The sequence below is a fragment of the Pipra filicauda genome, unplaced genomic scaffold, assembly GCF_003945595.2.
Source record: "Pipra filicauda isolate LSUMZ 115617 unplaced genomic scaffold, ASM394559v2 scaffold56_size3634133_pilon, whole genome shotgun sequence".
NCBI classification, from domain to species: Eukaryota; Metazoa; Chordata; class Aves; order Passeriformes; family Pipridae; genus Pipra; species Pipra filicauda.
In genome coordinates this window covers 106,292-131,050 of record NW_024104720.1, presented here as the reverse complement: position 1 = coordinate 131,050, position 24,759 = coordinate 106,292, and the positions used below count along the sequence as shown (strand labels likewise).

General features: G+C 39.6%; 2 protein-coding genes across 5 annotated transcripts in view; one reads left to right on the top strand and one right to left on the bottom strand.

Annotated features, from left to right (window-relative positions):
- INVS (inversin) overlaps nt 1-16,345 on the bottom strand; it is a 99,951-nt gene extending 83,606 nt beyond the window's left edge. For 2 of the 4 annotated variants that reach the window (XM_039387508.1, XM_039387509.1), the window contains exons 1-2: nt 12,444-12,614; nt 6,066-6,232 (exon numbers count right to left, since the gene is read on the bottom strand). In XM_039387508.1, the coding sequence (XP_039243442.1) occupies nt 6,066-6,232; nt 12,444-12,549 (273 nt within the window). In that variant the 5' untranslated portion in view covers nt 12,550-12,614. Of the gene's footprint in view, nt 1-6,065; nt 6,233-7,661; nt 8,175-12,443; nt 12,615-16,209 lie in introns of those variants that run through there. The other 2 variants (XM_039387507.1, XM_039387510.1) reach the window with 2 other exon arrangements.
- A 654-nt stretch (nt 16,346-16,999) lies between these two features.
- Nucleotides 17,000-24,759, top strand: part of ERP44 (endoplasmic reticulum protein 44) — a 50,146-nt gene continuing 42,386 nt past the window's right edge. The window contains exon 1 of the mRNA XM_027739376.2: nt 17,000-17,222. Coding sequence (XP_027595177.1) covers nt 17,166-17,222 — 57 coding nt within the window. The 5' untranslated portion in view covers nt 17,000-17,165. The remainder of the gene's footprint in view (nt 17,223-24,759) is intronic.

The following is a 24,759-nucleotide window of genomic DNA, read 5'->3' as shown; positions in this document are numbered from 1 at the left end:
CCCCAGAGTAAACAGATTGCAAATGAGCAACCTCTGTGAGAAATTCTGAAAGAAGTAGGCATGCTTTTTTTTTTTCCCTTAAATTAAACTGGAATTACTTAATGAAAGATAAATGACAAAACATACACAGGTAATTTGGGTATGTAGAAACATTTCCGTTCACAAGTATCACATGTGGGTGTTCAAACAAGTTGCAATTTAACACTATAAGCAAATTGTTACCAGAATGCTTACAAGTGGAAACGAATGCCTGTTGTTACACGGTAATCCCAGTACTTGTATCTGTCTCCATAGCATGTGTATTTCACAATAATCTAAGTTATACCAGTTTAAACAACCTGTACCCATATAGTACTGCAATTCCTCAGTGTGAAATTACTGGTAAATTATGTTAATGATTCTACTTCTGTTGCAATCAGTCACTGTTTCAGCTCCCAGTAAATTACATCTGTATTCAGGAAGTCACAACCATCCTCTGAAACTCCCATGGCAATCTTCACAGGGCACTTCTGCAATAATTTGTATAGTTTTCTGGTGGGTTTGGATTTTTGGGGTCTTTTTAGTTTGATTGCTTTTTAATTGAAATTTTCTGAAGTTAATTACTTGACCTCTCCTTCTTGTGTTTTCTTTTTTTTTTTTTAAAGGGTGTGCATCCTTTCAAAATTGCTCGGGAGACCTGTCCACTTGAAAAAGGAGACTAAAACAGTGGAACAGAAGAAAATCCAAAAAGAAAAGCCAAGTAACTTCATTTACATGGCCTTCTGCCTACCAAGACAGAAGCATCTCCATCAAAAGGCTGATGACAGAAAATCATGTCAAGGACAATCGGAAAATGATGAATTGCTAAAAAATGTATGTCTTGGGTGAGGTTAATTTGTCACAATTTAGGCAATGACAATGTGAAAACCTACATCAGTAAGATGCCTAAAAGGAAGAATAAGCAAGTCAGTGTGCCCTAAGGTACTCATCTCTACTTTAGGGTGAACGGACTGCACCATCAAGTGCATTCATTTTAAGTCATCTACATGACCAGCTTAGGTGCACATGTCTGCAATGTAAATTTTCAGTTACCTGAGCCTATTCTCAGCCCATCATCTCACATTGCATTGTGCTATATTTTGAGTATTTTCCATCAAGAGAAAGATATATTTGTTACATTTAAGAAAATACTTCAACTTTCTAGCTCTGTACTCATGTTTAAAATCTTTTTTACACCAACAGATGTGTAAAGCTTAAAAGCTGTAAATACAGAAGATGCTTATCACTAAACAGAAAACTTATCTTTAAGAACATAATTATTAGCATTAAGCAGCCACTCAAAGGCTATCACAGTAATGCATAACCACAGATTGTTTTTCAAAAACCATTGCTATTTCAAGCCGAAATTTCTATTGACAGACAAAATTTCTGACCACATTTTAATAATTTCAAAGAAAGGTGTGAGAACACTTAGGCTTACAAAGGCTGAAACGGACCACTAACCGAGGGAATATCCTAAGCTTTACTTCTTGTAAATAGCCCAGAATGTCACTAAGGAAGTCTGAGACAGAGAGATTATAAGAACTTTTTGTTGAGATGAGCACAGATGAGAACCTGACAACTCTTCAAGTAACTACTGCTTTGTAGACATGCTCCAGTGACAAAAGCCATTTGAGTGAAGCATGGCAAGACAAGGATGACACAGCAACTTTGTGTTTCCTTAAGTTTCCTCATTAACTGGTAAATATGACCTGGTTATTAAAACTGCACTAGAGTAGGGTACTGAAATCAGACTGCCTTCACTTCTTACCTGTGTTGAAACCCCTGGAACTGAAAGAACATTAATTTTACAGGTCAGTCTGCCTAGCTGTGCTATCAGAAATATTTTTGGTAGAGAATACAAGAATACTCAGGAGGAGATCAACTACACAAAGTAGTAACAACTTAAGTAACAACTTAACAACCTAAAGTAAGAACATAACTACTTAAAAGAGAGCTAGATTTGCTATTAGGAAAAGATGAAGGATTAAGGAAATACGGTGAAACTATTATGTCAGTTAATATTTTGTATGACCATATGGGTTGTGCTTAAATCTTTACCTATAATTTAGGAAGAACCCTGTATAATCAAAAAATAAGAATTTGCATTTTGAACACTGGATGTGATTGTTCGCATTTTGAAGGGCTGGAAGAAATGCTTTCACAACATAAACTCCTTATGTAATAACAACATGTATATATTACTCCTTATGTAATAACAAACATAATGGAAGCAAAAGCTGCCTGCTATTCTGCAGAAAATAGCTAGAAGTATAACACTTGCAGTGAGGTGGAAACTAGAATATAACGGAGCGCTGGTATGTATATACGTGTTTACACACCCTCACCAAGGTTTGTAACTCATATAGGTGTAGTCAGAAAGTAGTTATGCAAGTGTTAACGGAATGATGTTACAGTTAAGCCCTATCCAACCAGAAACACATACTAGAGAAGAAAGGCAACTGGAGTTCTAATTCATTTTACTTAACAGTGATGATTTATGACTGAATTTAGGTCAATGTCACATTTCTGAATGTTTGTTCTATTACAGGGATCAAAAAAACCCAGAAGCTATTTTACTAGGACTTAAAGACATGAACTGACAGTTCTCTTACAGTGAATTCTCCAGACAGAAAAATGGGAATAGTTTCCTCTCATCCCGCAGAGAATGAAACCAATTTTTCTTATGATAACCAGGATTACTAATGGGAGAGACACCATCTTGAATCCAAATACATGAATTAAGACATTCAGCTTCCTTCAGTCCAAGATGGCTAAATCACTGTTTCTGTTTGGCATTAGAAGAGCATCTTCTCACAAATTCTTTGTGGCTCCAAAAGACAGCAGAGACCATTTTTTGTCAAATCAACTGCAAGACTGTTTCAGAAGAACGAGTGCAAAGGGACATGAAAAGGGAACCTGTAGAATGATGATCTAAAGAGTCTCAAATATTCCGGCATCAAACTCTAACCCTTAGGATGTGTGTCTGCTGCGGTCTGATGAGTAAGGTGATCCAAAAGCACTCCCAAGAGATAGGAAAAAGTGGCAAAAGCAATCGTAGTATCTAGAGAGGAAAGTTCTGACTCAGGAAACCTTACTTCATTTTACCTCCATCTGCTTTATTTAACAACATCTGTGGGGAAAGGAGCATCATCTCTTTCCTTTTCTCTTTGCTGGTTGCATGTAAAGGTCTGTAAATCTTAACTTCTCTCTCCAAACTAAATGAAAAATAGGATGCAATTTAGGAATCCAAATCTCCAAGAACTGTCATTCTAAACAACTCATGCTTGTGACTACAAATTAATGGACATTTATAAAGTCGTGTGAATCTGTTTTTGATGAAGTGACAGTGACTGACCAACAAGCTTGAACACAAAAAAATCTATACAGTGGCCCTGGTAAATAAATGGATTCATGATTAACCAACACTGACAAAGCAACTCGGAAATGGGTGTTCTCGGCATGTTCTTTTTCTATCTGAAAGACAACCTTCAATATTGGTTACTGAGGAATTTTTCTTTTACTTTGGGGGAAAAAAAAAGAATATAAAACAATAGTATCAGTGAGAAATAAGAAGAATACAAAACATTATTTAAACAGCCAAAACTGCATGAAACATGAAGTTGCTTTGAATTTTAACTTTATATATCTTTCAGAATACATTCATGACAGAAACGTAGATCTTAAAATGTTAATATGGAAAGACTAAAGATAAAATTTGACACACATGAAATGTTAATTTCATAAGCTGACATCAATAGCAAGTAACTGCTCAGAAGACACAGAACACCATTTTAAAGGACAGCTAAGTGAGGCAAATGAAAAGCAGCCACAAGGGCTGTTTCCTGACCACTTTAAGCCCCCCAGCACTACAATGCTACAAGTGCTTACCTGACTATGGGGTGAATCACATCTACGTAGTACATCACACAAGTAAGTGTGTGGCTACATAAAATCTACTGCTAAAACACCATGTACCTACTTTTTCATCTGCACTGTCAACTGAAAATACATCTAAGAAGGGTCCAAGTATCCCATGGTACAAAAGGAACCTTCAGGATTGCAGCAAGGCATAAAGGAAATGGAGAGCACATGCAGTCAACGGATACTATGCCGAGGCAAAATATCTCTTGCCTTGAACTGCTGCAATACAAATACCCACAATATGAACAGTCAGACGAAGATTTAAAAAAGAATTTATATTGTTTTAACATACTAAAATGTATTTTAAAAATGTGGGGAAAAATGTAATTTTTAAGATTAAGTTTTTAATATGATTAAAATGTTCATGCATCTATCACATCATAAAATCAAAAAGCCTGTATGAACACCAGACAAGTATAGTACATTACAGCAATTTCTTAAGTCTCTGACATTGTCATGTTTATGAAATACCTATCTTTGAAACAACAACATTCACAGTAAGCTGGTTACTTAGAAACATGAAGTCAACCCTGGTACACCGGATGACGGAAATATTTCATCAGGGTGTAGTGGTATGTAACCAAGTAGATGAATTTGCCCATTTCAAGTCAGCTACAACCTACTGTAGCTAATAATGATGTCAGCCAAGTAATATTGTGCATTACTATACACATTTCAAGAATGCATTCACGCTAGTTTTTAATAGCTAATGTTTTTACCTAAGGAATTTGTAAACTTAAAATATTAGATGAACTCTTCATTTCTCAATAACTGATGCAGTAACACAGACCACACAGTCCCTGTGGACTCCCATGCAAGTGTACCTGGAGAATATCACCTTATTATTATCTTCCCAAGTGGTTCTCTATTTAATTGCTCCTTTATGATTATGAACAGGTGACAAGATACTACAAAATCAAAATGGTTTGCTATGAAAATCACGGCAGGCACTCTAACTGGTACCAAACGACACAGCTTACACAGTCAAAACAACTTTAATTTTTGAGCAGTTACAGTTCTAAACATACAATAAAAAGTAAAATAGCAAATAAAAGCCTGTTCCTTTTAGTTTGAATTTTTAACCTTCTCTGTGTAGTCTTTTTCACAGTTTATGAACTCAAATGTCTTGGTTAGCTAGACAAACTCACCCTCCCTTTTTTTTTTTATCTTGTCCCATCAGCAGTTTGCTCATTTTCCAATGACTGTGGACACTTCCCCTAGCCCTAAACAAACTCAAAATTTCTTGCAGCTCTGAAGCTATACTTTAAATGACCTTTTATTTTGTTGTTGAATACTTCCTTTAACACTTCTTCGGTAGAACAATGTAACTGAACAGTGTTATAGATTAAGACTGTATAAGGATAAACAGACAGTAATGTATTTCCCTCCTGGACCTGAAAATGATTTGGTATTCCATATCCCGAGACATGACATATCCATACCCCACGAATATACAAATTCTCAAACATAACACTAGTAATTAACAGTCTTTGGCCTTATATTCACTGAATTAATGCTAAAATCCTAAGGACTATCACAGTGTACAAAATTTAGTCTTTACTTAGAACTGGCTATCCCAAAATAGACAAGGACTATTTTTCCTAGAATGTACAAATTCTTATAACAGCAATGCCTTATACTGTCTCTGCAGACAGCTACAAATACACTGAGTAAACCCACTAAAAAATAACAAATAACTCTCCAGAGATTTACAACACGTGATGAACTGACTGCAAACCCTATTCCCGGTCCCCCTGCATTGCTGGCTGGGGGATAAGGTAGAGAATTCAGGAGTGAAGTTAAACCCCGGAAAAAGGAAGGAGAGTGGAGATGTTTTTAAGATTTGGGTTTATATCTCATTATACTACTCTGATTTTATTGGTAAGAAATGAAATTAATTTTTCTCGATTTTTGCCCATGGCAGTAACTAGTGAGGGATCTCTCCTTACCCTTATCTCAGCCCACGAGTCTCTTATTACATTTTCTCTCCCTTGTTCAGCTGAGGAGGGGAGTGACAGAGTGGCTTTGCTGGGTACCTGGTGTCCAGCTAGGGTCAACCCACCTCATACCTGTTGTGAAAGCCATAAGTTTATACAATAGCTGAGCGCTTGTAAGGAAATTACCTTTTGTGCAGCAAGATGGAGAGCAGTTCTCCGGCTACGATCAGCTCTATTAACATCGGCTCCAGCCTTCAGCAATGCCTCTGCACAGTCCAGCCTGTCAGCCAAGACACAGTACATAAGTGGAGTTCTTCCAAATTGGTCCTCTTTATCTTTCAGCTCAGAGTTTCCTAAAAGACAAAACCAAAACAAAAGCTCACTTCAAACAGTTAAGTCTATTAGTATCTAACTAAAAATAGTACTTTTTTATTAAAAAGGTAGCTTATTATAATATGATTAGGAGGTATCTTATTATAATATGAACAGGGTGAACAAAACAATGGAGTATATGACAAACTCGGAGTTACTGACATTTACAGAACACTTCAAAAATGTATTTACAGAAGAAAGTACATTCAGAAAACATTAGTGCCATAAATACACCTACTACCAGTAACATTCTGCAGTGGCATAATTATAAATAATTTTTAAATAATTACACAGATCTTGGCTGCAAAGACTAGTTTAAATAATATCAACAGCACATAAACCAAACAGTCCTTCTGAAACTTGTAAACACTGTAACTAAAAGAAGCTTTGAAGTCTACTCACAGCAATGTTTATTTTAAAAGCATAAATGTCAATATTACATCAATACCATTATTTACTTTAGGGTGCCTTACAATATGGAAACTATGAAAATACTTCACAAGCTTTCTTGAAATGATAAAGTTAGTAGGCAGTAATTAAGCTGAATAAGAAGTCTGACATCCTATTAAAAAAAAAAATCAAAACACTATTCTTATTCACAGACAAAAAAAAAATTCCCTAAGAGTCACTTTCATTATAAAGTTTCATATTTCTATCAAGTCACTACATAAAGACTAGGATCTTTAACTTCATGTGTATCAATTACCCTATGCATCCTGACCTTCCAGATCTGCCACATAGCAATGTTGTCTACTATTACTCAAGGAACACTGAATTTTACAGGGAAGTTAGTTTTGCTTTGTAATTATTCCTCTGTCTGCATGACTGTTGATGCTTCAAAAGCACTCCAGAAAAGGCACGCTTCTTTACAGTCTTTGCTCTCCCCCAGCATTTTATACTTATCTACATATCCAGTAATTGTACTCTTAATTATCATTTCTATTGATTCACCCAGTAGAAGAATCAAGCAGATTAAAAATGAATCAAGGGGACCATCAAGAATTAAAATTCATTCCCCACCAATCAAGTCTCTAACAAAAAACACTGTTAAGTAGGATACTGCCAGTTACAACGATCATTTACTTGCTCACTCCATTTCTTAGTTCCTTAAAACTAGAGTGAGTACCATGTCAATCACACAATTCATTCTATAACACTTTCTCTTGCCTTGAAATTGTGATTTGCATTGAGAAAAATCCTTTTGCTCTGCAAAAAGCAGTTTAAGAATATTTCTGAACTCCTCTGTGACATAGATATAGAAAAATCTTTTTTGTTCTTTACCCATTGTGTTGTCTTCTGGGACTGTCACTTCACCTTGACAATACACTAGTTTCACCAGTTTTATAACTAATTTTCATGCCTCTAGCAAATTACTTTAAAAAAAAAAGAAGAACAAAGACTTTTACTGACCTGAATCTACCTTCCTCAGACATAGGTTGTTTTTTGATCACCTTTTTGCTTTTTAATATCCACCTTCACACTGTTTAGCCTGCTTACTTCTCTTTGGCTCCCCTAGACATTTTCTTTTGCTAAGTGCTTTTGCATTCACTTCACACCACAAGTATGGAGTTTACTCTTCACACTCAATTTTAGATTCTTCATAGGAAGTGCTTTCATTTTTGTTAATTCCATGCTCATTAGGAAATAATTCAAAATACAACATTGAGTTAAACAGGGGGAATCCAAAATTCTTTATTTTCCCTAATTTGTAAAAAACATTTGCTAGACTTTCATCTCACAGTATTAAAATTTCATTGCAAATCAGATGCAGTTTCAAGATAATTCTTTCTTCTACTACTAAAAAAAAGTATTTAAAAAGTTGTATGTACCTTTTGTGAAGCTATCTTACACCTCAGTATTTCAGCTAACAATAAGAACTTTTTCCATTCAACAGAGCACAGTACAGAAACATCAAAACTGGTTATGACCAACCCTGTAGCCCTGTGCACCAACATACAGATACTGAGGTCCAAAGCATAATTTAACATGTCACTGCTCCCAGCCAACAAGCCAGTTTCTCTAATTAGCTAAGTAAAGTCAGGTTCTCTTCCAGTATTAGTTTGATGTGGTAATTTAGACATCACTAAACCACAGTTCACTGCTCAGTGTTAACATAACCTCAATAGTGTCTTCAATTTGTTGAACCTGATGGGACTTGCACACTCCAATATATTTTTAAGAGAAATACACTAACATTTATTTCTCCCAATAAGACACATGCACCTGGTTTATGCTCGGATAACATTGGTTCTTAAATCCTCAATGTGCAAAAACAGTACCTCTCCCTCAAATTCCAGTTCCCTTTCTGTTGTATAATGTCAGAGGATATATATAAAAATGTAGAGACTAAAAGAAAGAAATGGATAAGGTCAAGACAAGCAAAAATGGCCTAAAGCTCTGCAACCCAACTAAGTAGAGCAACAAACATCTATTTTCATTTACAGCTCCCATAAAGTGATGTAGCTGATGACAAGGAGTTTCCATGACTGTACACAATCTGAGTGAAAAATGAGTAAGACCTTCAAAACTTGCTGCCAGTAATTTGCCTGAAGCTCCTGCATTGGTTTTTAAGGTAAAGAAACTATTTCCAGCTAGCAGTAGGTTTTTTCTTATTTTATTATTCCTTTTGCTTACAATACTCTGTAAGGCCCTTAGAACTATGAAAGTCCTATGGGCATTTCCCTAAAAGGGTGTCTCTGCTCTCAGGCTAAGAGACAAGACAAGGACTAGGAGCCACTGTATAAGGGGGACTAAGTTTATGAAATACACTAACTACAACACCTTTTGGACTTCACGGCTTCAGTAAATTATTATTTTCTGCAATCAAGAAAGCCCAGGCAGCCTTCAAAAGTTTAGGTACATATTAGTGCACATAAAATGTGCTTCAGCAAAAATAAATTCTCTTCACATACCTGACTAAGAAAGGAATTTCGTTTGATCCCTCTCCTTTCAGAACCAATGTCCTCACCCCACCAGAATATGCATTCCATAAGCTTGTTGCCAACTGAGGTCATGAACAACACGGAATCAAGTGGCCCAATTCCAAAATTTAACACTCATATTCTTACCTCATCACTTTCTCACACTCTATGTGAGCAATCATATCAGAGAAAGGGCAGCAGGATGATATGAATTCTGCCTAATTATTAAAAGACAGACCACCTCTGGTTACTTGCAAGAATCTTGCTTTCTGCAATATCTGATTTGAGTTTTATTCAACCTCCCACATCGCAGAACAGGGAAGAGAGAAGCAGAGAGGAGAATCAAACGACAGTATGCAACTGCATATTTGTAACCCATAATTTAGTTAACATTTACAATGAAACACCACATCAGAGACTTAGAAGCATTTGTGTGCAAGCAATGCATGATAAGGGTTTCAGAATGCGGAGCTGGACTGAACAGACACTTCAGTATAATGACTATTATAAACATAATTGTGTTCTTATAAACAATTAAAACAATTAGAGGCATCTTCCCAAAACTCTACATAAAACTGTCAAATGCAAAATGATCCTTCAAACACAAAATTAACTTTTGCTCTCTTTTTGCCTAGGATTAAAATCACACAGATGGGTTTTAATACTGAAGAACTGTTAATTAAAGACATGTTTGGTGTTGTATAAAACATAGGAAAGAAAATGCTGTAAGCATTCCCCAAAGCCTAAGAACATACAATTCTAAAACAATGTGATACAGTACGAGATAACTTATGCAATGCAAACAACTAGCACACTTTTGTTAGAATATTGGTTATACAATTAACACTTGGCATGTACTGTACTTTACAGCATTTAACCCATAGGCTGTTTAGAAAGTCCTGCAATTTAGCACCAGCAGTGGTTAACATACAGAGATACTTTGTTATAAAGTCCCCTTTCTCATACTAAATTTTCTGCTTACCTTTGATTCTGTCTGTGCCTCTTTCTGGCACAGGATGTCAAGAGGAACACAGTATCCGGAACACCCTGTATTATTTCAAGCACCTGTTCCTTTAATATTCATCCATACTCATAATTATATCCAAATAGAACATACATGTTTGTATACAGTCACACAGGCTCCATCAAGCTACGGATGGGAGAAAACTGTGAAACAGGTTAGAGGGGCTGCTCTAAGAGATTGCTTACCCAGCCTCTACACCTCTCCTATGTTAGTAACTGAATAGGGAAAGCACAAAGAAGAAAGCAATAGTGAATCTAGGGGTTAAAAAATGCTCCCTAAAAGAAAGTCAGACTTCATGTTGTTGCATATACCACTAGCTACGTAACCAAGATGCAAAGCTTGGCTCTGCTAGGAAAATGTTGTAAAGGCATCCAGCATATACAGCACACCAAACACTGAAGTACTGTCCTGAATTAGTTGCTGCTGCTAAGTGCAGCCATGAAATTCAGTGAATAGCACCAATTGCTCAATTTGCTTCTGGCATCAAGTTATACTTCCAACAGTGACTGGTAAACAGCTAAAAATATTACTCTGATGCATTCTTCTTCTGCTAGGCAATACTTTTTACTTTTTTTTGGTCCTGTTCTGGCAAAAGTAAGGTCTGTGTCATATCCTGTCAAAACACAGCAAAGCAGAAAAGCCAAATTTTGCTATTTTAGCAAAGGCTGGAAGGATTCTGCAGTTTTCTCTCCCATGTAAAAATTAAACAGAGCATTTTTATTTTGTTGCTGCATGATCATCACTAAAAGAATAGTGATTTCCTTATCTGGTTCTAATGGCTGTTTTGTGGTATATTTGACAAAATGTACCAGCAACACAATAAAAGTACTTACTTTTTCCTTTGTGTTTTCAAAAATACATCTTTTGGCTGTGAGATTAATAAAAACACGCCAAAGTTAGCAAAAACTCTGTTGCTTCTGATTGCTAGCCAAAATTTGAAACTTCAGATTTTTTCCACCTCCACATGAAGGCAGAAGGTTTTTTTAAAAACCCAGGTATTTAAAGCTACTTCGTAGTTAAATCCCACAGATTTCTAGAAGCATCTCCATATCAACTGCTCATCTGCTGTTTACAAAATGTTCTATAAAAGAACGAAGAGATAGCATTAAATGCAAACAGTATATGTTTGAGCCATTATATGACAAAATAAAGTTGAAGGCCCAACTCCACCAGTGGAGCTTCTATACAGTCAGTTCCCTCAAATTTGTTCCTGTTTGAGTCAAATCACTTCTAGTTACCTTATGAGAAAATTAGATAGACCTTGCAAAGGAGAACCACTTACTGCTTTCTATACTGCTTAGATGAAGATCCACACAGCTTACTGTCATGTCTTCAACACAGGTGAGTAGAAGATACATAAAGAAATTTGACTCTGGTTTAATGCAATTACCATTAAATCCTTTACACCCATTAAAACTGACAGCTAATTGCACAAACACAGACTAAGTTTCTTATTATTGCACTGTCCTTTGCCCTTACTAAGCTCAAGGAATAGCATTTTCCAAAAAAGGCTGAGCAAATAAAATTTCCACAGTATCAACTGGAAATGCATTTAATCAGAAACTCTGAAAAAATCAAAGTCTTCATCTATCACAAGGCAGCCTTCCAAATATATTCAACTGGTTTTGGAACACCAAATATATACTGCTTTTGAAAATTACTAACCTGAAATGTCACACCATTCTTAAACAGGAAATGCAAAATGCTGGGCTTTTTAATGGAGAGGAATTTCTTTTTACTTCAGATTCAGTAGGACTAGACTCTACCTTTACTTTGACTTGAGAAATACTGTCAGTCTATCAGAATCAAAGTAATGCATACAGCTGGCTCATTTTGTTCAGAAATACTATGCATTGACAAGACTTCATTAAGCATAATAAATTATCTATAAACACAAGTTAATCTAATTTTCCACAAAAGCAATTCCAAAAATAAGGATTTGCAGCCAAAATATTTTGGCACAAAGCACTTCTCCAGAATTTCAAATTCCCTGAAAGAGGAGACCTGAACAACTCTTCTGGTTGTATCACTTACCTACTTTCTATTTTACTTCACACAGAAGTACCAGTCAAAGGAAAAAGGTAATAAAAAGTAAGAAAAATGAGTCATATTTTCAGGACTACATTTATTCTAGAAATACATATAATCAAGAAATTAAAACGTATCTTAATGATCAGAGCCGCAAGTCAAACCCAAAAAGCCTCAGTTTTAAAGTAATCCAAATGCATCTACAATGAAAACAATTACCTGCTACTAGCTTTTGGAGGGTACTCTTATCTCCATTAACAGCAGCAGCATGCACTTCAGATGCTAAGGAGGAACCACTGAAGAGGCAGTTTGCTGAAATATTCATACTCTTTCAAGGTATTACCATAGGTCAGATCTGCACCACCAACATTTTTTGTAGGAATTCAGCTCTAGAAAAAAACCAAAACCACAACAATAAAACAGAATTAATTTTACAAGGAGTCATTAAAATAACTGTGGATTAAATCTACCTCCAGCCAAAATTCACCAGAAAAAAAAAGCCTACGTTAAGAAGATACATATATTCTAGTTTCCTTGTCTTAAACATAAATTTCAGTCAATAAGCTTTGCAAAAGTCTGCAAATAGGGTAGTGTTTATCTACAAACCCAACATACCATTCTTCAGAGTGTTGGCATGCACGCTTCAATTCAATACCCATTGAAGTCTGCTATCAAGTATCAACTTGTTATACTCCTCCAGTATAGAATCACAGAATAGCCTGACTTGGAAGTTGGGATCATCAAAGTCCAGCTCCTGGCTCTGCACAGGGACAGCCCCAAGAATCACACCATGTGCCAGAGAGTATTGTCCAAATGCTTCTTAAACTCTGTCAACTTTGGTGCTGTGACCACTTCCCTGAGAAGCCTGTTCCAGTGCCCAACCATCCTTTGGGTGAAAAACCTCTTTCTAATATCCAAGCTAAACCTCCCCTAATACAACTTCAGGCCATTCCCTTGGGTCTTGTCACTGGTCACCAGAGAGATCAGTGTCTGCCCTCCCTCTTCCCCTCAAGAGGAAGTTGTAACTGCAATGAGGTCCCCCCTCAGTCTTCTCTTCTCCAGGCTGAACAGATCAAGTGACCTCAACCACTCCTCTCATACGGCTTCCCTTCAAGGTCCTTCACCATCTTTGTTGCCCTCCTTTGGACACTAATAGCTTCATGTCTTTCTTATATTGCAGTGCCCAAAACTGCACACAATAATCAAGGTGAGGCCACACCAGTGCAGAGCAGAGCAGGACAATCCCCTCCCTCAACTGACTGGTGATGCTTTGCCTGATGCCCCCCAGGACATGGTTGGCCCTCCTGGCTGCCAGGGCACTGCTGACTCAGATTCAGCCTGGTATCGACCAGGACCCCCCAGGTCCCTTTCCATTGCACTGCTTTCCAGCATCTCATTCCCCAATCTGTACATACATCCAGGGTTGCATTGCCCCAAGTGCAGAGTCTTGCATTTGCCCTTGTTGAACTTTATATGGTTGGTGACTGCCTAGTCCCCTAATTTGTCGAGGTCTCTCTGCAGGACCTCCCTGCCTTCAAGAGAGTCAACACCTCCTCCCAGTTTAGTATTTGTCACCAAACCTTGTTTAGTATTTCTTTGAGTCTTGCGTCCAAGTCATTAATGAAGATGTTGAAGAGCATTGGGGTGAGGATGGAGCCCTGTGGAGCCCCACTAGTGACAGGTCACCAGCCTGGTGTTACCCCATTAATTATAATCCTTTATGCTGACCTGTGACCCAAGTGCTCACCCACCTCATGATGTGTTTATCCAGCTGTGTGCTGGACATTTTGTCCAGAAGGATCTTGTCAGAGACAGTACTGAAAGCTTTACTGAAATCCAAATTAAGATTACATGAGCTGGCTTCCCTCGGTCAACTAGGTGGGTTACCTTGTCATAAAAGGAAATTAAGTTTGACAAGCAGGACTTTCCTCTTGCAGATCTGTGCTGGCTGTGATCAACAACTGCATTGTCCTTCAGGTGTTTTTCAATAACTGCCAGAATGATTTCTTTATAATTTTACCAGTCACTGATGTGAGACTGACAGGCCTGTAGTTTCCAGGGTCATCCCTCTTGCACTTCTTGAAAGTGGGACAACGTTAGTCAGCACACAGTCAACTGGGACCTCTCCAGATTCCCAAGACCGCTCAAAAATCATTGAGACAGGCCTGATGGTGATATCAGCCAGCTCTTTGAGGATTCTCAAATGAATCCCATCAGATGCCATAAACTTATAGGGATCCACCTGGAGCAGCAGATCCCACACAAGTTCAGGGTCAACTGGGAGCGCATAATTCTCATCATCACGGTCCTCCAGCTCAGGGCACTGGGATCCCTTTAGCCTGTCATCAGTGGTGAACACTGAAGTAAAGCAAGCATTAAACATCTTCATCTTGTGTATGTCCCTGTTTGTAAGGTGATCATCCTCATCTTGTAACTGGCTGATCTTATTTCTGTGCTTCCTTTTGCTAATCATGTATTTAAAAAAAACCCTTTTTATTGTCCCCCACATCTCTGGCCAGGTCAACTCCAATTGAGCTTTGGGCACACAAATTTTCTCCCTACAGTGGCAAGGGGCATCTCTGAATTTCTCCCATGTCACCTGACCTTGCTTCCACTGGGCACACACCCTTTTTTTTGCCTTAGCTCCAAAAGAAGATCCCTGCTCAGCTAAGCCAGCCTGACAGTCTGCTTGACTTACAACATTCTGGAATTGCCTGCTCCTGTGCCCTTAGGAGGTGGTGTTTAAAAAGTGAGCAGAACTGATGGAGTCCAGTACCTTCAAAACCATTTTTCCAGGGGACTTTACTAACTAGTTCCTCCATTTTCTTTACATTTTACCTTTCCACAAACAAATAAACTAAAATATGAAACATCCAGAGGCAGCAGTGTAAAATTCAGCAAATACTGAAGAACTTAGTAAACCATCAGAAGCATCCTAATTATATCAACAGTAATTTTTACATAAAACTGACTGCATACAGAAGAGAATTGATAATGAAAGATGATCATGATTTCCAGATGAAAGCAGCAGCCCCATCTGCCTAAAGGATCAGTAATCATACACGTGAGAGAAGCAACCCATTATCTCTACAGCAATTCCCAGTACAGTATCTTAACTCCATTGAAAGAGCCAATTCTGCATCAGAGAAGTTTTGAAATATTAAGAGGAACTATAAAAGGAAAATATGTAACGTTCCTCAGATATTTCTCTCATGTATATGACAAACAGATGAATTGCTGTGTCGAAGAGTTGTTTGATAAAGACCCTCATTAACTAAAAAAGAGGCATTTATTCAATAAAAATAAAGAAATAAGTACAAGATCTGCTTATAAAAAGTTACATAATTTACAATATCTGAAATATACATCATATCATCAGAATGAGGTAAATAATTCACTTTTCTTCTTTAGGCTAACATGTAGAAAAATATTAGCCTTGTCAAATCACCTGACATGAAAGGATATTCATAAGAACAGCAAGACTTCTTCAGGTATGGGAAATTTCGTACCAAACTATAGGAAGTCTACTTTGGATTACACAGATAACCAGAATTACATAATTTTTCTATTCAGCAAAACACGAGGTTGTTAAAATTTAAACATGATCACTCTATCAAATTTTACTGATACAGTTTCGAAGTGAAGAAGGAGCTGTGAAAAAATATCAAAGATCTTTCAAATGTGAGTTAATTCAGAAGATAAAACATGCATTCTACAGATGGAAGAGCACGAGTTCTTAAGGTAGTCATAGCAGAACTGATAAAAGCCAAGTTTCAATTTCAGACTACAAAAAACTACACGATTTGTGTGTGTGTTTTCAGCTTATGAAACCGACAGGCCACAAGACTTTTGCGGGATGACGCATAAAGTCAGAGCCTGTCAGGCTCTGAAACAGAGCCAGGCTTGACCTGGAAAAAGCTGATGTACAGGACTTTCTTTTAAATGGCGTTACGCCCTGTTTCCCTCCTTACACTCGTGTACATACTGGAAATGTGACAAATGCAAAGCGCAGCTCTCCATGATCTTTTCGAGACAGCTCTGCGAGGTCTTAAAGCACGTATGTATTCTGTAAGGTCCGAAGTTTTACTGGAAGAGGGCAAAACCCCGAATTTTGGGCGTTCTTCACTTTCAGAATTTACAACTGAGGAAGCGCCAGAACAAATCTGTTGAAGCGTCTAAGGATAAACATCAACAATGACGCTCCACTTTAGCTGAAGTTTCCCAACCCTCCCACCAGCCGCTCTGTCCCCTCACACACAGACTTCCAAACGGAAGAAAGTTGCTTCCCAAACTCCGAGAGCGCGAGGATCACAACGCGCACAGCGCCCAAATACCCCTCCTCGTATTCCCTACAGCTAAACCCGTGTCCCCAGTCCCGGCGGCTGATGGAACAAGGCGGGATCCCGAAGAAACGCTGGGGGCTCTCAGGAACGGGGCAGCGGGGACCCATAAGGAGCCCCAGCGCCCGACCCAGAGTGGAAAAGGATGCGGTGCCAGGGGACACCCCCCCACACACACAGCAAGGCGGGAAGGGTTAACCCTGCCTGCCTTACTTCCCTCCCTCCTTCCCTGCCCCGTCCCGCGCTGCAGCTGCGCCCCGCAACTCACCTCCACCCCGCCCGCCTCCTCATCGCGCCGCCACCGCCCACAGGCACCGCCCCTCGGGCAGCCCCGGTGCGTTCTGGGACCTGCGCCTCCTTCCGCTCTCCCTTCCCACTCCTCCTTCCCTTCTTTCCCTCTCCTCCTCCTTGCCCTCCCCTTCCCGGAACTACGGATCCCGGCGTGCCCCGGGAGCGGGCGGCGGAGCGCGGGGCCCCGCGGTGGAACTTGCCCGGGTGTTTCCTGGCGACGGGGGGAAGTGGAGGAGCCGCCGCCGCCGCCGCCGCCGCGGAGAGTGGGAGCCGCGCTTCTCCCCGCTCCCTGCCGGGCGCCTGATCTACCATGAGACCCGCCATCTTCCCGCTCCTGCCTGACCCTGGCTGCCTCCTGCTCCTCCTGGTAAAAGCCGCCGGCTCCCCGCTGCCCTTCCCTTCCCCGCGCCGGCTGGGGTGGCCGGCGGGCCCCGCTCGGGGCTATCCCGTCCCTCGCTCGCTCCTTCCCGGCCGGCGGCACCTGCTGGGCGGGGGAGGGGAGGGAGGAGCGGCGCCGCGGCGGCCCCAGCGGTGTGGCCGAGGCCGATAGGCTGCGCGCCCCGGGTGGGGCCGGGCCCGGGGCAGGGGCCGGGCGGGCGGTGCGGCCTCACCTCGGCCCCTCGGGTGCGGGACCCCGCGGGGAATGGCCGTAGTAGGGCCGCTTTGCAGCCACCTGGAAGGAGGTTGGGGCCAGGTGGGGGTCGGCCTCTCCTCCCAGGCAACTGGCGACAGGACGAGAGGACGTGGTCTTAAGCTGCGCCAGGGGAGGACATTAGGAGGAATTTCTTCACAGAAGGGGTGATTAGACATTAGAATGGGCTGCCTAGCGAGGTGGTGGAGTCACTGTCCATGGAGCTGTTCAAGGAAGCACTGGATGTGGCACTCAGTGCCGTAGTCTAGTTCACATGGTGATGTTTGGTCATAGGTTGGACTCGGTGATCTCAGAAGTCCTTTCCGACCTAATTGACCCTGTGATCTCTAGTTGTTAGACTACAGCATTTTTTGATTATTTTTTTTTTTTTTAGGCTAGCATTACATGCATGACCTAAGCCACCTTCTGGCTTTGCACGTACACAAATGCAATCACTGATGTCTATGTTCTGTGGAGATAAGTTGGCTGTGTTATACTCCGTCATTTTTTTTTTTTTAACAAGTATGTGTAGTGATTCTTGCTTTTCCAGACTTGTATTGGGCCAGATTCTGGACCTTTCGTAGCATAAGTGACTTGTAGAACTACAGGTGACTTGTGTGAATAAATTTGAATAGGAATTTTCTGTTAAGATACTAATTTGTTTAACCAATCTATTTTAAGCATTTGGGTGAAGAAAACTGGCCAGAAAATTAAGGAATAAATGGAGGTAAAGGTAGATAGTGCTTTGGGGGTCCAAAGAGGAGCACATAGTAATATAGCTGCTAATGAATGAATTGCTTAGGAATGTGAGGACAGATACTTAACAAACAGTACAAGTACTCATTATGTGCACTTCTACCTGGGTAAGATCTGGTTAGATTATTACAAATTTGCTGTCATTTCAGGCTTGGTAAATATACATGATTGGTAGAGTTTGAAAAAAGCGCATTTGAAATGTTTATATATAGATGCCTATTTATAATGTGTAAGCTCACTGTATGACTATATGAGAGACTAAAGAAAGAACCTAATACTTTTCAGTGACATCTGTGTGGTAAAATATTGTTGCTTGGGTGCTAGATTGATTTGCAACATTATTTTAAATACAGAGACTAATGAGCAAAATCAAAGAGTGTGTACTGTTTAAAAGTGCCATTTAAATGAGCAAGAACAAGTTTGAAAAAGCATACGTGAGTTAATGAAAGCATTTTTCTTTCTTAGTGGCACAGTTAGTCAATGCTGATTTAATATGCATCATTTAGAGTTACGTTTGCCAACAGAAAAAAATAGGAAATGGCTGTGATCTGAAACTTGTCTGTATTTTATTTGCTGTTTCTTTGAGTATGGGTCATTTAAACTCATTTCTAATGTGATTTAAAAGAACTATATGCATAAAACCCTAAGAATGCACGTCAGCGTTGTTTTTAAAAAAATACAATTTGGTATAATGTTATCTGTGTCCCTATTCAGCATCATGTCAGCCATGGCCCTATGTTGTAAGATGCCTAGTTACATGAGTCAAGCCAATGAATCATTCCTTTTAGTAGATTTGTTAAGAGTTTTGTGAAAGTTGTCCTGAGCAGACTGGGAGTGGGAGGGGACCCATTTTCTTTAAGATGGCTGAAAAACTTTGTAGAAGTTGCTGTTTGTTTTCTTTTGGCACTGAGAGACTCTGATAAGGTGTATCAGATTGGCTTTAAAGGTCTGGTAACTTTGTTTTTCTTTTTATCAACTGCCATGGATACTTAAGTCCAGCAATGCAATTGTGGTCTTGGCTTTCTGCTCCCATCAAAAGGATATACCATATAGAAAAGCCTCTGAGCATGGCATATTTTGTGGATGTGAGTTGTAAGTGTTACATCAGTGGGTCCTAGAACAAAACACACAATGACATGTAGCTCTGAAAACAGCTTACAAAGCTGGTCTTGCTTAGTAATAGCAGTGAAGTCGACAGAAATTCTTTACATTTCCAGACTCTTGGATAAGCATATTTCTTTTCTAGATAGGATTTAAAATGCTGCAAAAAGAAGAAAAGATACAATGTCAGTATCAAAAGAAGTTCTCTTGTCTAAAGAAGTTTGACAGTGGGAGATCACTAAAATTTTAGAGGGCCTTTGTTGGGTTTCACTAATATTCTTCTTTCCTGGTCTCAGTGATACCTGCCAGTCCCAGCACAACTCTTTGCCATTCCAACTTTTCAGCCTCATGTTGCTAGCGTTGAACTGGGCTGCTGGAAGTTGAAAAGAGGACAGAGGAGGTACAGGCTGGCATGACCCCTGCCTCACAAGCTGAGTGGAGGGGCAAGCAGCACACAGCACAGGCTGTAGAGGGTCTTGTGCAGCTGTTTCCAAGACTGGAATAAGAGATGCGTAGTAATGTCGTGTGGGCCCTTGTAGATTAAGATGTTTCTGCCATGTTGGTATGTTGTTTAATACTGGGCATGACAGACCTTTTAAGATGAAACCAAGACAATGGAATAAATGCTGATGGGAGAGTGGCTCATCATATTTTCCTCTAAGGCAAGGTGTGGTTCTTTGGCTTTGCTCTAACCAATCGTTCTGTGTGTTTGCCTGTACTTGCAGTCAGGTATACTTTGCCTATAAAGTTCTAGAACGAGACACTCTTACACATGCTGCTTTTGCTTATATTTGAAAGGCATTTGTCATATTGCTCAGTGCTTCACTGAGAGTCTCCTGCAGTATCCCTGAGCAATAGCTGGGACTAGAGGAAACCACCAACTGATAGTGAGGGGAATGAAAGGGGAAGTTCTCTAACTGGAAAAAATCTGTAGGGTACTATTTCTGTTTCTTGTTTTACTGCCACTGCCTTTCATGTCTTGTTAATATGGCACCAAGTACCTAGGCAGTGAAAATAAAATGAAATAGAATTATGTCTTTTAGCATAATGTTAAATGTGTAGTAAGTTGCCCAAAGAGAAATTGAACACTGCACAATTTATGTATAGAGCATGTTTCTGTGCATTTGCCTCTCTCCACATTTGTATTAAACCCTAAATTTTATAATTGGAAATCCTGCTCAAAATATTATATTCTGAATTTGAGCATTAGTCAAAGATTGTAGTTACAGGCAAAATTTAGGCCACTGAGCCTTATACAATGGAAGGGATTCCCTCCAAGAGTAGCATGGGATTTCTGAGTTGTCCATCACCTGTCATGGTCTCTAAGCAGTGGTATAGTAGTTAACTGAGGAACTTTCCCTAGGTTGGGGAGAGGAAGCAGAGAAGTCTTACATTCTTGTGAAGACAACTTGCATTCTGCTTGCTATGCTATATGATGGGCGTTTCCTTTTTGGAGTGCTCAGGAGGGAAGAAGCTGAACTGTTTCTTCAAAGAGAAGACTTGGACAATGCTGGAAAATGCATAAATGAGTTACTGACAGTAAGATGTCAGAGACTGTTGCTAATGGCTGAAGAACACTGTGGTGACACACTCCATTTGATATCTTTTGATATCCTTACTGTTCTCATCCATAATGTACTTTGTTTCTTGTTTGGTTGGTTTTTTGTGGGCTTTTTTGCAGGACTGCTTCCTTAAGCAAAAGACTGGTCCTCTTATTGCTTTATCAAGAAAGCAGAATTACCACATCCTATGTGTTTTAATCAAACGTATTTTTTTTTAAATACTTTAGGATTATAAGCTGCTATTCAGGAGGAGCAATTGTTTACCTTGCAAGCTCACTTGTATAGATTCCAGGTATTTTGTTTGCTTAAAGGGAGGGAATTGTCTCTTGCAAAAGGCAAGTGTACAGCTACCCTGTAAATTTTATACCAGTCCTTCTTCAAAAGCTCTTCAGGAGAGTCTAGAGGTACATTCAAGAATAGGTGCTTCAATAATAGAGTGGTTTTGGATGCATTAGCAATAACTTGTTCGTTGTTCCCTCTGCCCCATTTGAGAGTGAGTTCTCTAGTGATGTAGAGGAGGAAACATAGTAACATTTGGGAATGTAAGGAGAAGCAACATAGGATGTAGATATCAGTGCCTAAGGAGTACTTTCTTCCAAAACTCCAAACTGGAGAAAATTTCCCAGAGAAGTAGAGGAGGGCAGGTTCATTGTAGAGAATTAGGAAATGGAGTGAGATCAAATTTCCTTTGAGAGTTCTGCCTTACCCTTTCTTTCTCCCTGATATGTCTTCCTTCATTGGAAGCATCCTAACCATTGGCAGAACACATGCAATTCAAAACTGTTAGTAATATCAACTGCTGATGTAGTCTAATTAAAAAAAAAAGTTCATAAATGAGATTTTAGAAGTTTGATAAACTTTAATTTTATTTTTAAATTTGCTGTCTCTCAGGTATTTCATTTTACATTGTTAAGAGTTATTCTGTCAAGTTATTGGTATACTAAACACTAACTCAGAATGTTTTTTTCGCTGCTGGTTGAGGATACTGTGTTTCTCCAAACCAGCTGCAGGACTGTGTACATATTAAATTATTCTCTGGTGATTACAAAAAATGCCTTCCAAAAAGCAACAAGGTATAATGCAAAAGAATTCCATAATTTTTCCTATTTTCATATATGCTACTACTGTGAAACTGACTACTCTGATAATACACCCTTTAAAGCTCAGAGCCATTCATGCCATTAAAACATGTCCAAAGTTCCACTACTGTCTCCTCTAGAAAAATACCTGTGACTTGCAGCCTCTTCTAGAAAGGAAGCAAACCTGTAAGCTCTTTCATATGCATGCAAAAATCCCTTTAATCTGGCAGTGATCCACAAGACCTGCTCTTTGTGCAGCTGATAGAACAAAAACGTTATCTTGTTGGCTGCCATGGCACTAAGCATAATGCAAAGTGCAGTGACCTGTATCTCAAACCATACAGGGATTGTGAAATAGTGAAAGCAGTGAGGACAGAGCATCCTACGAGGTTATCTAAAGGCAGGTGCTCGGTGCGTACCTTCAGCAAGTAACTGGTTCCCAGGTAGTTGAATATGCAGCACAAGGTTTCTGCTGAACACGGTAAATCTCCTTGTTCATCTATTTTTAGTGTGGTAAGTGTTCTAGTTTTCTTCCAGCCTTTTTTTCTTGACCTGCTAGTTTGGCTTTAGCAAGGCAGCTTTGATGGAGAGGAGTATTGAGTCCAACCGTATTTACCTGATTGGATCAAGCTGTAGAGTTCTGCCACTAGAGGTTTGATCATTTAAATGGGAAGGGACCTGGAAAAGTCATCTGGTCTTACTCCCTGCTCAATTGAAAACTAGCTTAGATGGGATCGCTCAGGGTTTTTTCCAGTCATCTTGTATATCCAAGGATGGAAGTTCTGTAACTTCCCTGGGCACCTGTTTTAGTGTTGGATCAAAACCTTGTTGAAAGTTTTCTCTGAAAAATCTATTTGGGGATGTAGATTGTGTACATTGCCTCTTGTCCCATCACTGCATCTTTGAGAAGAGTCTGGCTCTGCCTTCTCTATAACCTGCGATTAGGTCACTGGTAGCAGCAGTAATAACTTCCTCCTCTTAAGACTGAACAAATGCAGCTGTCTCCGCCTCTCCTTGTATAACCTCTTCTCTCATCTCTACTTACCTTTGTAGCCACTTGCTGGACTTCGCTTCCACATGTTAATGTCTTGTACAGACAGTCCAAAAACTGGACAGAATCCTTCAGATGTGGTCACACAAGTGCCAACTAAAAGGCAGGAATCACTTCCCTTGGTCTGCTGGCTACACTTCTGATAACACAGCCCAGTATGCAGTTGTCTTTGCTGCAAGGGTCATGCTGCTGACTCCTCTTCACCTTGCTCCTCAAGACCTTTTCTGCAAAGCTGTTTTTCTGTCTGATTGGCTCCCAGCCTGTGTGGCATTATTCCACCCGAGATGCAGCACTTTGCCTTTGTTGAATTTCACAAGGTTTCTGTCAGGCCATTTCTCCAGTCAGTTGTGAGGTCTGTCTGAATAGCAGATCTCCTGTCTAGCTTATAAACTACTTCACCAAGTTGCATATTCTTAGGAAGCTGCTGAGGGAGTGGTCTGTTGAATCATTCTGGTTATAAGTAAAGACAAACCTTACACTCAAAATTGATCTGGAGAAACTCCATTAGAGGCCACTCAGACATGATGTCTTTAGTTACAGCCCTTTGAGCTCGGCAGTTCAGCTGCTGTGTCACTCACTTTATAAAGTTCACTTATTTAGTTCATATGTGGCCAGTTTTGGTCTAAGGATTCTTTGAGACGCTGTGTTAGAAGCTTGCTAAAGTCAAGGTGAACAATGTCCAGTACTCCTCTCTCATTTACAGAGCTAAATGGCTTGCTATAGAAAACAGTCAGATTGATTTACTTATTCCAAATATATGCTGGATGGATGTGGCTTCTAGAAAGAAAATTAGTCTCCATAATTCTCCTGATGACCAGGAAAATACATTTGGTCTGGTTCTGTGGCTGTGTGTACGCCCAGTTTGCTTAAGAGCTTTCGAACTTGGTCTTCTGCTCACATGGGGTAATGCTTCTTTTCCCAGGTTCTCCACTAGCAGGCTCAGGCCTCATCAGTAGAAAATCAAAGACATTATTGAGTGTCTAAGCCTCTTCCATGCACTTTCCTTACTAGTTGAGCAGCAGGCCTACGATTTTCTTAGTCTTCCTTTTGTTGCCAGCATACCCGTAGAAACCTTCTGCGTTACCCTTAACATCCTTCTCTCAGCTCCAGCTGAGCTTGGACTGTTGCCTGCTCAAGCAGTGTTTCTCTACTCCTACCAAGTATTTATTTGCTTACCTCTACCTTCTGTGTACTTCCTTTTTTTCTGTTTTTAAACTCATCCAGAAATTCTGCCATACGACTTTCTGCACAGTGAAGTGGATTGTTTCCGTGCTCCAATGAGGTGGTCCTTGAAGCTCAGCAGGCTCTCATGGGCCCTTTTGGCTTTCAGAGCCATGTTCTATGAGTGGCCTGAATTGTTATTAAGACCTGAGTGTATTCAGTGGTTCTGTAAGGTACGTTTTTTAATTAAAAATAAGTTTCGTAGTAGATTATAGATGGGATTTAGTGTGAGCCCTAGTCATTGGTGGGCTATATATGAAAGTTTCATTAGCAGCAGCGATGAAGTGAAACACTGGAAGTCCAATGGCTTGCTTCCTGGAAGACATAAATTATCACATTTTATGTGTTGGAGTCTCCCAGCTGCTTTGCTTTGGGACCAAAATGAAGGATATGCTAACTAACAGGGAGATTTCAGTTACATATTTTGCTGCATTCAGTTTCAGAGAAAGATACTTCTCTGTGGCTTAGATTTCTTTAATGACTGAAACTCTGCATTTTAAATG